At 48.6% G+C, this 13,226-nt stretch overlaps 1 protein-coding gene and 1 long non-coding RNA gene across 7 annotated transcripts in view; one reads left to right on the top strand and one right to left on the bottom strand.

Moving 5' to 3' along the window:
- COL5A3 (collagen type V alpha 3 chain) overlaps positions 1 to 6,715 on the top strand; it is a 126,052-nt gene extending 119,337 nt beyond the window's left edge. For 5 of the 6 annotated variants that reach the window (XM_081851660.1, XM_081851659.1, XM_081851662.1 and 2 more), the window contains 7 exons: positions 400 to 435; positions 1,075 to 1,128; positions 1,251 to 1,509; positions 3,070 to 3,182; positions 3,412 to 3,480; positions 3,710 to 3,946; positions 6,137 to 6,715. In XM_081851660.1, the coding sequence (XP_081707786.1) occupies positions 400 to 435; positions 1,075 to 1,128; positions 1,251 to 1,509; positions 3,070 to 3,182; positions 3,412 to 3,480; positions 3,710 to 3,946; positions 6,137 to 6,283 (915 nt within the window). In that variant the 3' untranslated portion in view covers positions 6,284 to 6,715. Of the gene's footprint in view, positions 1 to 399; positions 436 to 1,074; positions 1,129 to 1,250; positions 1,510 to 3,069; positions 3,183 to 3,411; positions 3,481 to 3,709; positions 3,947 to 6,136 lie in introns of those variants that run through there. The other variant, XM_081851664.1, reaches the window with a different exon arrangement.
- Positions 6,716 to 6,852: 137 nt separating this feature from the next.
- Positions 6,853 to 9,910, bottom strand: LOC309336246. The gene is made up of 2 exons (XR_014153930.1): positions 7,476 to 9,910; positions 6,853 to 6,882 (listed from the first exon to the last, which is right to left on the bottom strand). It is a non-coding gene; the product is annotated as an uncharacterized lncRNA (long non-coding RNA).
- Between the last annotated feature and the right edge of the window lie 3,316 nt (positions 9,911 to 13,226).

The raw sequence follows: 13,226 nt of genomic DNA, 5'->3' as shown, positions 1-13,226 counted from the left end.
CCACCAACCTCTTCATCCTGGATTCTTGTCAGTTTCCAGTGCGTGACAATTCAGATCTCTGTACATGTTCCTCAAGAGAACCTCACCAAAGTGATGTCTGAAATGAGGCCCTGTTTGGTACCCAGATCCTCTTCCCCAGGGCAATGCATGTCTGCCAGTCTTATGGGTTCCCAGGCGCCTCTCCTTTGTTCCAATGTCCCTCTCTATTCATACAGATGCATTTCCCTTGCAACATTTCTGCTCTGCCGCCACATTAAAACATGCTTCCTCCCTGACCCCTCTGCATTTCCTAATCCCCCTTGATGCACAACCCCCTCCTTGCTTCTGGGGCCATCTCACCAGTCACAGGGTGCCCTGCAAGCTCCCTTTCACTCATCCACCCCTTTTCTATCTCCTCAGGGACCTCTGGGACAAAAAGGCAGCAAAGGCTCACCGGTGAGTGGCTCCAGTTCCAACAGGTGTTGTGGGCCAGAGGAAGGTGGGAACTTGCCCCAGGGCTGCATGTAGTAGTAGAAAGAGCTGGCTTCTTCAGCCTACATCATGGTAATAAATGTACCCACATTGCATAGGTTGGCTGGTATATAATTTATTATGCTTCAAGTAGCCATAGGAAGGGACTAAAAATCTAAACAGTGGGTGGGGACACTGAAATCCTTACTCATGGGAATGCTGCTTAGTTCCCCTCCCCAGCTTCTAAAGGCAAGTTTTCACTATTCACTGTTGGTTGAAGCTGCCATGATTGCAAATGAATTGAGACCCTTCACCAGGAAAACTGGATATTGGATGGAAGGATTCCAGTCTAGTTTTCTCTGTGGAAAGAATACTGTTGTATGCAAGAGCATTCAGTCCTGGGAATGGCTAGAATTGCCACATGAGTACAGCCTAGATGCAGGTCTGTCACCTTATGAGAACAAAGGCACAAAATCCAAAGTTTGGGAGCCAAGTGGGGTTTTTAGTGTTCAGGAACAGGGCCTTAGTGGTCCTCCCCCTACCATTTCCATTAGGCGTTTTCTACGTGTACTGAGATGAAGGGGTTCTGAATTTGTGCTCAGGCTCTGTTCTGTTGTCCTGCAGGGGCCTATTGGACCAAAAGGTGATCCAGGATCTGCAGGACCCCCAGGGCCGCCAGTGAGTGACGGTAGAGAATCAGGAGGAAGGGATTATCCTGGGACCACCACCACCCACTTCCTCCCCCCCTCCCATTGTCCCTTGCGTCACACCTTCCCTGCTTCTGGTTCCCCCACTCCTAGGGTCGACCTGCTGAGCTGCGGGAGCCCCTGCCTTTGGAGAGTGGCCGCAAGAGCCGCCGCGACTGGGAGCTCGGGGATCAGGGAGATGCACCCGGGGAGATGGATGCCGACCCCGATGCTGAAGGGATGGCAGAGGTCCTGGCAGCCCTGAGCTCCTTGCGTGACGAAGTGGAGCAAATGCGGTGTCCCCTGGGCACTCAGGAGAGCCCAGCCCGGGTTTGCAAGGAGCTTCAGTTTTGCCACCCCCACCTCACAGATGGTGAGATGAAGAATCGTCCGGGGCATAACCAGGGCTAAACAGGGAGCAGGGAGTGGGTCTGTACCTGTTGCAGTTCCAGCCTGGCAGGAAGGAGGAGGAAATTGTTCCTGCCTTCTTATCTTGCCTCTCCCGTGGTGAATGCTAGATTACAAATGCTGTGGGGGCAGGGACCTTCTTCTCATTAGTCTGCAAAGTGTGCACTTTGATTGTGCTATATAAGTAATCCCATTTCAGACTCAGGGGGGAATTGCCTGATTGAAAAATATCCCCACGGGAGAGCGGGGCAGGAGAAAAATCCCTATACCTACAAAACTAACATATCAGAGAGAAGGCTGATTCTGAAAACTCTGTGGGTGGTTTCTCCTGCAAAGGCTCACATCTGAAACCACTGTGACGTCTCTTGGATATTTTCAAGAAATGAGGTGCCTCAGGACTAGGGAAGGTATCTGGGCTAGGAAACATTGGCCCAGCTTCAAGGTTGATTTCTCCAAGTTGGTGCAATCCCAACCCCACCCCAAGCAGGTTTGGGAGTATGGTGCTTGCCTTAGCAGTAGTTGCATGTCCTTAAACTTTTTTTCTTTTTTTTTTTTTTTTAAAAGCTGTTTAAATCCAGCTACAAGGGAAGAGGTTTAGCAATCTTCCGCCCTTGCATTCCATCCAGTATTTTAAATTCAAGCTTATGGTGGCTTGAAGCAAAAGCTGTGCTGGCCTCCCTGTTTGCCCACTCCCAGCAAGGCTCAGAGAGAAGAAATGTGGCAGCTATAGCTCTCACTAGAGTGTGAGCCATGGCAAAATACCAGACAGGGTGCTGGGGGGTTAGAGGTGGAGGAAAGAGGTAGCCCACCACCGCCTCGCATGAGCCGGCGTTGGAAAAATTATTTAAAAGGGGTCTCTGGGTAGTAGTCAACTATGTTTTACTCAGAGTAGACCAGTTTAAATTAATTGACCTAACTTGGCCATTCCAGTGGGTTTACTGTGCATAAAACTTGATTGAATACATCCCACTGTAACAAAGCTATTCATCCAAATGTGATGACCCAGCCACCCTCCCTGAAATCTCACAATCGCTGTGTCAGTTTTCCTGTGAATTTAAATACTGTACATCCATAAAAGACACTTTTATCATGGGAGTGCAGAAAAGAAACACCTAGTCAGGGGAGAACCTCAATGATCAAAGAGGACTAATCAAGCTTAGTAGCCATGGAAAGCTGGCTGGCTGCTGAAGGAAGAAAATGGAAAACATAGGAGACAGAAATGGAATGGAGTGTTCTGGAAAAGGGTATGACTGAGTGGCTGGGAGAGAAGCACTCTGCACCGCAGCATTTTGTTGTAGTCCACACTTGTAGCCTTAAAATTAGAAGACTGTCATCTAGGAGATAAAGCAGATATTAACTTTTTACCTACCTGTCATGGATTCTTTTAACAAACTCTGGGATTGAAATACTCTCCAAGCATTCATTTAGGCCTCTGACTTCTCCTAGTTGCAGTGGGAACATCATCATCCCCTAAGTATTCCCTGGCCTCTCCTGCACTGACACCTGTCCATTTGTTGTTCTTCAGGTGAATATTGGATTGACCCAAACCAAGGCTGCAGCCGGGATGCCTTCAGAGTTTTCTGCAACTTCACAGCTGGGGGGGAAACTTGCTTATTTCCTGACAAGAAAGTTGAGGCAGTAAGTAGTTGTGCTCAGTATCATTAGGGATGGCCGAGGGAAAGGACAGAAGCTGTGGTCATAGTGTGTTGTGAACAAGTAGAATGAGGACTCGATGAATATAATGATTGTAAAGTAGTTTGTTCATTGAAAGGTCTATGCAAAGGATTGGTTTTATATACATGCATGGCTCAGGAACCTGAATTCAAAGTCCTAAAATGAGAAACCAATATGCAACCTGTGCCCCTAGGTGCGACTCGCTGCCTGGAGCAAGGAGCAACCAGGAAGCTGGTTCAGCACATTCAAGAGGGGCAAGAAGGTAGGGCTTTTCCTTCCATTTTGCCACCCCGATGACTCCCGGAAGCAGTCTGAGAAGGGCATGCAGTGCTTCTCCCCGTCTCCCATGATCTCCCATGATCAATCCCCAAGTGGATCCCCACGAGGTGTGCTTTGGGGGGGGGGATAATCATAGCAGGAAGAGTATACAGCGGCTTTCCACCATTTGGCCTAATCGGGCCACCCCTATATCTCCTTCTTTCTGTTACCAGTTCTCCTATGTGGATGCAGATGGCAACCCCATGCAGGTTACCCAGCTCACATTTCTGCGCCTGCTTAGTGCCATTGCACACCAAAACTTCACCCTCCTCTGCCAAAATGTGGCTGCCTGGTATGAGGCCGACACCAACAGCCACACTCGGGCTTTGCATTTTCTTGCCTTCAATGGTGTGGAGCTGATGCACAACAGCACAGAAGCCCTTGTACGAGCCTTATATGATGGCTGCCAGGTAAGCTGTTGGCCTTCTGCTCCACTGTGACCATGTCTTTACGTCAGGCTTGCCTTTCCCTATATATCTCTGGAGATTGTCTCGGGGCCTCCTGATGTTCACCCCAGGATTTGGGAGGAGCTCCATGACTTGCAAAGGGAGGGTCACTGTTATGGATGGGCAGCTCACTTTCTGGTCCATCTCACTTTTGCATGTGTTTACCGATTAGATCTCTTCCATCTCATTTCTCCAGTAATTATAAATATCTGCATGAAAATTAATGTTTAAACATGTATTTCAGTATGATAGATTGGCTCTGTTGGTTGGTGCTAGATGAGAGCTGCAGAGCCACAGGTTACCAATCCTGGCTTAGAATAACATATCACTAAGCATTTGGGATGCGGGTGGCATTGTGGGTTAAACCACAGAGCCTAGGACTTGCCGATCAGAAGGTTGGCAGTTCGAATCCCCGCAATGGGGTGAGCTCCCGTTGCTCAGTCCCAGCTTGTGCCCACCTAGCAGTTCGAAACCACGTCAAAGTGCAAGTAGATAAATAGGTACTGCTCCGGCGGAAAGGTAAACAGCATTTCCGTGTGCTGCTCTGGTTCGCCAGAAGCAGCTTAGTCATGCTGGCTACATGACCCAGAAGCTGTCTGTGGACAAACGTCAGCTCCCTCAGCCTATAGAGATGAACGCCGCAACCCCAGAGTCATCCGCGACTGGACCTAACGGTCAGGGATACCTTTGCCTTTAAGCATCATTAGGCGATGGGGGTGAAGTGCATAGTTCTCTAGAGCATGAGTAGGCAAACTAAGGCCCGGGAGCCAGATCCGGCCCAATTGCCTTCTCAATCCGGCCCACGGACAGTCCAGGAATCAGTGTATTTTTACTTGAATAGAATGTGTCCTTTTATTTAAAATGCATCTTTGGGTTTTTTGTGGGGCATAGGAATTTGTTCATTCCCCCCACCCCCAAAAAAAATATAGTCCAGCCCCCCCCCCAAGGTCTGAGGGACAGTGGACTGGCCCCCTGCTGAAAAAGCTTGCTGACTCCTGGTCTAAAGCAACAAGGTGATCTGTGGATGGCCCATGGTAATTAGCAGAGTGGGGTGGCTGAAATACCCAGGGATTCATATAAATAGGGCTCTAGTCAATCTCTTCCTTAATTGCACGCACACCTTGAACAACAAAGGCAAAGTGAGACTACCGTCTGGCCAAACAACCTTTGCTGCTTGAGGTGAGCAGGAAGTCACCCCCCCCCCACACACACACACCGCACCCACTGCCTGCGACTTCTATTGTGCTCTGCTTGATGGCAGACTCAAAGCATTTGTCAGAGGGCTTAGCTCTAGAGAAACCCTGCAAGATAAATAGATGGAAAGAGAGAAGAAGACATGACCCTCTCCTGCAGTCAAGACACAGGGTTTAGTTACCACCTTTGTAACTAGCCTTAATTTCTCTGCAGGGATAGAATCTTTTCTCTTGGCTGCTGCTTTGTCTAGAGGCTTGTCAACTCCTCATCTGGCAGGTGTCCTGGGTTTTTTAAAGCTTCCTGACAGCCTGAGATTTAACGGATCTGTTTTGTATTCTGAAACCTCGGCCAGCTGGCAGTTGTTGCCTGGAATTCCTGGGCCTGCAAATATAGCAGAAGGAGATGATTGGTGGACTCCCTGGTGATGTCACAAACTGTCCTTCGCTCTGTATGGAAAGGTTGCTTGTTAGTGTTCTTCCTCATGGGGATGTGCCTGCTCTGTCTCCCAGGAAAAGGCTCACATATTCCCCCTCTACAATTCTACAATTCATCCTTCTCAGTGAGAGATACATGCCCTGGCATGTGTGTTGGCACTGGTTATTTCCATAGTTAGATAGCTTTCTCCCTTGTCTCTCTGAGTAGACCGCCTTGTCTTTGTGGGTTCAAGGCCATTGCCTGCTTGCCCCCCCCCACCTTAACTCAGTGATCTTATGGCTCTCTAAGAGAATTCTTTTGCCTTTCCCAAAACCTCCAGTGAAACCATGAAACCATGTCATCCTCTGTTCCACAATCAACTTCCCTACAGCAAGCACCCACAATGTGGCTACTTTGCCCACTGATGTGCTCTTCCAGCATTGTCATGTGATTTCCTTACTCCTGTCTCAGGGCTTCTACACAGGCTTCTCACCCCCTACCTCCCCCAAGATTTGGCTCCTGACGTTCTCTTCTCTACTCCTCCAGGTACGCAAAGGCCAGGAGCGGACAGTTCTGCAGGTTGTGACACAACACGTGGAACAGCTTCCATTGGCCGATGTGGCTGTTCAGGATTTTGGGGACACCAACCAGAAGTTCGGCTTTGAGCTTGGGCCTGTCTGCTTCAGCGGCTGAGCCTGAAGATGGACAGCTCCCTCTAGACTGTGGAACCACCCCTGGGGAAAGAGAGAGCTAAAATGCTCCATTCTCCCTGAAGTTGGGCGTGGGAGATGAGCCAGCCCTGGAAAGACCTGCCGTTGTATTTAACCAGATGACAGCCTCCTATTTATGCGGCCAAGGTCCCCTTGGGGCTGTGACTCTTGGGGAGCAAAGCAGGGTCCAGACTGAGCCAGGGCCCTCCCTTTCTGCAGCCCCGACAAATGGTGCTATTATGCCGCCTTAGTGAAGCACTGGACTGACTGCTCAGCACTGGCCACCTGCAGGGATGGGGGCAATGGAGACCACATCCCACACTGCTGACCTCCTGCCCGTGCCCCCCAAATGAAGTTCCCAGGGGCATTAAGACCTTGCCCAAAGTATCTTGTAACCTGGGACTTCAGGACCATTCTATCTGTACAGCTTCCCGTGAATGGACATGGGCACAGTGCAAACTGAATAGGGGGAAAGGAAGACTTCCTTGGGTGATCACAGAACAGGATTCAGGTTTGAATTTTACCCAAGACTTAAGGACTGATCGTTAGGTGATCCAGAGCTTCTATGCTCTCCCTTTTGAGCTCAGTTTAACTGAAAGATATGTCAAAACAAAATAAAAAAATTCCTTCCAGTAGCACCTTAAAGACCAACTAAGTTAGTTCTTGGTATGAGCTTTCGTGTGCATGCACACTTCTTCAGATACACTGAAACAGAAGTCACCAGACCCTTCTATATAGTGAGAAGGTGGGGAGGGGTATTACTCAGAAGGGTGGTGGGATTGGGTGATTGGCAGATAGCTGTGATGAGCCTGTTGATGACTCTTAACGACTGCAATAGGTCTTACAGGAAAAAGCAAGGGGTGAGAAGGTGAAAAATGGCTTTGTCATGTATAATGAGATAAGAATCCAAGAAGAATCCTATTGCAGTCGTTAAGAGTCGTCAACAGGCTCATCACAGCTATCTGCCAATCACCCAATCCCACCACCCTTCTGAGTAATACCCCTCCCCACCTTCTCACTATATAGAAGGGTCTGGTGACTTCTGTTTCAGTGTATCTGAAGAAGTGTGCATGCACACAAAAGCTCATACCAAGAACTAACTTAGTTGGTCTTTAAGGTGCTACTGGAAGGAATTTTTTTATTTTGTTTTGACTATGGCAGACCAACACGGCTACCTATCTGTAACTGAAAGATATGTGTCCGGGCATGACAATGGTATCCAGCTTAGATTGGATAATTTGGGCCCAACAGAACCTCTTAAGATCTTCTAGGGACTAGTGGGACAGGGAGGGGCCCAGCCCCCCAACCAAGAAATGCCTAGATGCTTGGAGTCTGTGCCCCATTTTGACCATCATTAACTCTTGTCTATTTCTGTTCTGGTGCCAGATGGTACCCATGTAGCACACAACACAAAGTCTGGGGAGCTAAGAGGGGGCTGGGTATTCCCCACCCCCACTTTTAGTCCTTCTAATAATCCCAGCTGTGAACTTTCATGCTAGGAATAGGAAATAAGAGGAAGCTCTCCATCCCCTTATCACCCTTGTCTATCATTCCGTCCATGCTGGGCAGAGAGTGAAGAATTCTGGGTTCTGTTCTCTAGGCACTCTCCCCATTTTTGACAGATGCCTGAAAGATATGGCTAGCGATTCTGACATTCCTGTCCTTCTGTGGAAGGGTGATGATATGGTGCTAGTTAGTTCCCAACTATCAAAGAACCTGAATGTCTGCCAGCTTCCTGTTGACCAAAGCTCCTGAGAGTGGATGCAGGACAAAAGTCTGAAATGTTTGTTTTCTGTGCTGTCCCACACTCATCCCTTGGCACTGACCTCCCTTCAAACTCTGGTGCTAGAAGCCTTGATTTGTATGCCTTTTCTTTGTATCTCAGGCTGTGGCGCCAAGTGGATATGTGTGTTTATCTGTGAGTGTGTGTGCGTGTGTGTTATTGTATCATCTAACAATCTGTATTAAAATCCTCAGAGCGTGTGACTGCCCCACTGTTTTTGTGCCAGCTGGCTGTTCGAGAGACACCAGCCAAGCCAAGACTGCCTAGGTGCAAAAACAGAACTCAAAGCTGGATAGAAAGGCTTCCGGGATGGTTTCCTTGCCTGTTGGCTTTCTGGAATGACAAAAACATTGCAGATGACCTCATGGCTTCCCTGTTCTTTTGCTTGGTAACAAGGATTCTGTTTGATTAAAAGCAGATGTGTTTTCCTTTCTCAAGACAAGGGGCTATTTTCTAAGTCAGGGATAGGGAACCTTTTTTCCTCCAGATATTGCTAGACTCCAGTTCTGACCCTCCTTGCTCATTGGCCACAGCGGCTAGGGCTGATGGGAGTGAAGTCCAACCATACCTGGAGGGCCAAAGATCCCGTACCCCTGTGCTTTTCCCTCCCAGAGTTCAGAGGGTGGCTATACTTGCTGCACCAGCACCACTTGTATTGGCAGGACTTGACAGATAAGTTTAAGTCCATGGCTAAAATAGCTTCCTTGGGAGATGAGCACAAGTGCTGAACTAAAATGGAACAGGACAGTGCAAGATTTAGGGGGGTGTGGGTAGTTCCCACCCCCCTGGGCACCAAGCTGAGGTGGGTGCAAAATTGAGAAGATCCATAATTGAAAAGATCCACTTGGGGGTGCCAAATTTTGGTCTCACTCAGGGTGCCATATTACCAAAAATTACCAAAGTACACCCCAGAGTTATTTACACAAACAATGCACCTGCTCCTCTTCTCATTCCCCCCCCCCTCCATCATGGGTAACAATGCACAACCAGAGAGGGATTTAGGAGAAGTGAAATGCCAGTAGACAAATGTCACAGCAGGGAGTGCTGTTAGGAAGAGAGTTACATTCTGTCTGTCCTCCTATTCAGCGGGAGGTAAATTGAGGGCTTTATATGCACTCCTTGATGTCAGTCCATGGCCAGATCTGATTGGCTAAATAGCACTGTGCTGTCAATGTCATATTTATGGCAGGATTCCCTATTGGCAGCGAAAGCAGTGGGAGGAAGCAGCATATGGGGAACAGTGGCTATGAGCAGGCATGAACAAACATGCTAAAACTTAGAATTCCCTCCCATTCCCACCCTCCCCATGGCAAGTTTCACTGCAGAATGCCTCTCTTACAAAAGATGTGATATAGGACAAATCCAGCTCTCCAAGCTTGGCTGTCTATGTTAGTTTTAGCAGTTAACTGTGACATGAATATTTCAGTAGATAGAGGCCTAAATTCTAATATTTCTTTTCTGTCACTGCCTTCACTTTCCTGAACTTGCTCATTTTATTCATTTTTGGCAATTCTTGGGGCTTAATTGCAATCAGGATTCAGAAGAGCTCATTTTTCTTTTTAACACCAGGACATGACCTTACAAAGTGTAATTTTTTTAAAGAGAGAGAAGATGGCAGTGCTTCCAATCAGAGGCAGAGGCAGTTGTGTTCAGTCATCTGCCTGAGCACATGAACATTGTATTTGCGGATGAGGTGCACCCACCCCCAGGGCCCTTGTGCATCCCCAAACACCCCTGTATTTGCATTTCCTTGAACAGAGGTAGAAATCTCCATGTGATCTGGGACACTTACAGAATCAGGATTCTCCACTGAACATAATGTTCTTCTGGGATATAAGCAACATGGATTGAAGGGACTTGCAGATCTTCCCTTTTCAACACAGGGACTGGCCAGGACAATGTGTGTATGTGGATATCATAGAATCATAGAATCATAGAAGAGTTGGAAGAGACCACAAGGGCCATCGAGTTTGTGGTTTGTGGTCAACCAAGACTCCTAGATCCTTTTCACATGTACTGCTCTCAAGCCAGGTGTCACCCATCTTGTATCTGTGCCTCTCATTTTATTTTGCCCAAGTGCAATACTTTACATTTCTCCCTGTTAAAATTCATCTTGTTTGTTTTGGCCCAGTTCTCTAATCTGTCAAGGTCATTTTGAAGTGTGATCCTGTCCTCTGGGGTGTTAGCCACCCCTCCCAGTTTGGTGTCATCTGCAAATTTGATCAGGATGCCCTTGAGTCCATCATCCAAGTCGTTGATAAAGATGTTGAATAAGACCGGGCCCAAGACAGAACCCTGTGGCACCCCACTAGTCACTCTTCTCCAAACTACAAGAAAGAAGATTCCACCTAAACATTAGGAAGAACTTCCTGACAGTAAGAGCTGTTCGACAGTGGAATTTGCTGCCAAGGAGTGTGGTGGAGTCTCCTTCTTTGGAGGTCTTTAAGCAGAGGCTTGACAACCATATGTCAGGAGTAATAATAATAATAATAATAATAATTTATTATTTATACCCCGCCCATCTGGCTGGGCCTCCCCAGCCACTCTGGGCGGCTTCCATGGAAACCAAAAATACAGTAAAATATCACATGTTAAAAACTTCCCTGAACAGGGCTGCCTTAAGATGTCTTCTGAATGTCAGGTAGTTGTTTATCGCTTTGACATCTCGTGGGAGGGTGTTCCATAGGGCGGGCGCCACTACCGAGAAGGCCCTCTGCCTGGTTCCCTGTAGCTTTGCTTCTCGCAATGAGGGAACCATCAGAAGGCCCTCGGTGCTGGACCTCAGCGTCCGGGCAGAATGATGGGGGTGGAGACACTCCTTCAGGGAGATAACCAGAGCATGCACCACTCTGGCGAGACAGTCCGCATGCAGATAGGGTCTCAGGCTACGTACCAGATGGAGCTGGTAAACAGCTGCCCTGGACACAGATTTGACCTGTGCCTCCATGGACAGCTGTGAGTCCAAAATGACTCCCAGGCTGCGCACCTGGTCCTTCAGGGGCACAGTTACCCCATTCAGGACCAGGGAATCCTCCATACCCGCCCACCTCCTGTCCCCCCAAAACAGTACTTCTGTCTTGTCAGGATTCAACCTCAATCTGTTAGCCGCCATCCATCCTCCAACTGCCTCCAGACACTCACACAGGACCTTCACCGCCTTCACTGGTTCTGATTTAAAAGAGAGGTAGAGCTGGGTATCATCCGCATACTGATGAACACCCAGCCCAAACCTCCTGATGATCTCTCCCAGCGGCTGCATGTAAATGTTGAAAAGCATGGGGGAGAGGACAGAACCCTGAGGCACCCCACAAGTGAGAGCCCAGGGGTCTGAACACTCATCCTCCACCACCACTTTCTGAACACGGCCCAGGAGGAAGGAGCGGAACCACTGTATGACAGTGCCCCCAGCTCCCAGCCCCTCAAGACGGTCCAGAAGGATGTTATGGTCGATGGTATCAAACGCCGCTGAGAGATCCAGCAGAACTAGGAAACAGCTCTCACCTTTGTCCCTAGCCCGCCAGAGATCATCAACCAGTGCGACCAAGGCAGTTTCAGTCCCATGATGAGGCCTGAATCCTGACTGGAAGGGATCCAAATGGTCCGCTTCTTCCAGGCGTGCCTGGAGTTGTTCAGCAACCGCTCGCTCAATCACCTTGCCCAAGAATGGAAGATTTGAGACTGGGCGATAGTTGGCCATCGGGGCCGCATCTAAAGATGGTTTTTTAAGAAGTGGTTTAATAACCGCCTCTTTCAGTGGGTCTGGGAAGGCTCCCTCATGGAGGGAAGCATTCACCACCCCACGAAGCCCATCGCCCAGTCCTTCCCGGCTGGCTTTTGTAAGCCAGGATGGGCAAGGATCAAGGAGACAAGTGGTTGGTTTCACTCGTCCAAGCAGCCTGTCCACATCCTCGGGGGTAACAGTTTGGAATTGATCCCACACAACTTGACTAGACAGAACTCTAGCACTCTCCCGCCCCGGCACTGCTCCCACGGTGGAGTCTACTTCTTCCCAAATCTGAGCGATTTTATCTGCAAAAAACTTTGCAAAATCATTGCAGGAGAACATGTGGCCCGTACTGGGCCCCAATGCTGCAGGTGGTTCCGCTAAATTGTGAACCACCTGAAAAAGTCTCCTGCTGCTGTTTTCTGCAGATGCAATAGAGGCGGTAAAGAAATTCTTCTTCGCCGTCGCTATCGCCATTTGGTAGGCTCGACGTTGAGCTCTAACCTGTGTCCAGTCAGATTCAGAATGAGTTATTCACCACCGGCGCTCTAGCCGTCTCAACCATTGTTTCATTGCCCTCAGATCCGTGGAAAACCATGGGGCTGTCTGGGCTCCATGCAATCAGAGAGGGCGCTTTGGAGCCAAACAGTCAATAGCCCTGGTTAACTCCACATTCCAGCAGGCCACCAGGGAATCGGCTAAAAGGCCATCAACATGGGATAAAGCATCCCCTACCACTCTCTGGAAACCATTTGGATCCATTAAGTGGCGGGGGCGGACCATCTGAATTGGTCCCACCTCCCTGCAGAGGGGATGGGTCGCAGAGAAGTCCAGTTGCACCAGGAAGTGATCTGACCATGGCACTTCTTTCGTTTCGCTTTTACTTAGTGTCAGGAGTGCTCTGATGGTGTTTCCTGCTTGGCAGGGGGTTGGACTCGATGGCCCTTGTGGTCTCTTCCAACTCTATGATTCTATGATCTAAAGTGACCCTGGCCATGTATGACAAAGGATATCTGAGAGAGATTCCCTTTCAAGCAAAGCCTTTAAAAACCGGACTCTTTCTGTGCTATCAAATCCTGACTTATAATGAAATGCTTCCCTTTAAAAAATGACACCTGACCCTAAGCACATCAGGGGCATTTTAAATTGTGTGTCTGATCACTCCAGTCATGCACAGAACAAGGATGTTTTAAAACAGTCTTTCCAAAGCAGAGGACTGTCATTGTGCAACTAATCTGACACTTTCCCCCTTGAAATTTTAAATAAATTTTGACTGCAGCATGACCTGACTTCCACATCCACTCACACAAGAACTCCTTTTAGTGCAGGGATAAAGAACCTGTGGCTTTTCAGGTGTTGTTGGACTGCAGTTCCCATCATCCCTGGCTACTGGCTATGCTGGCTGGCATTCATGGGTGT

Source organism: Podarcis erhardii (assembly GCF_964252035.2).
Source record: "Podarcis erhardii genome assembly, chromosome: 2".
Taxonomy (NCBI): Eukaryota; Metazoa; Chordata; class Lepidosauria; order Squamata; family Lacertidae; genus Podarcis; species Podarcis erhardii.
The sequence above is the reverse complement of the archived record's forward strand: the minus strand, read 5'-3'. Positions and strand labels throughout refer to the sequence as shown.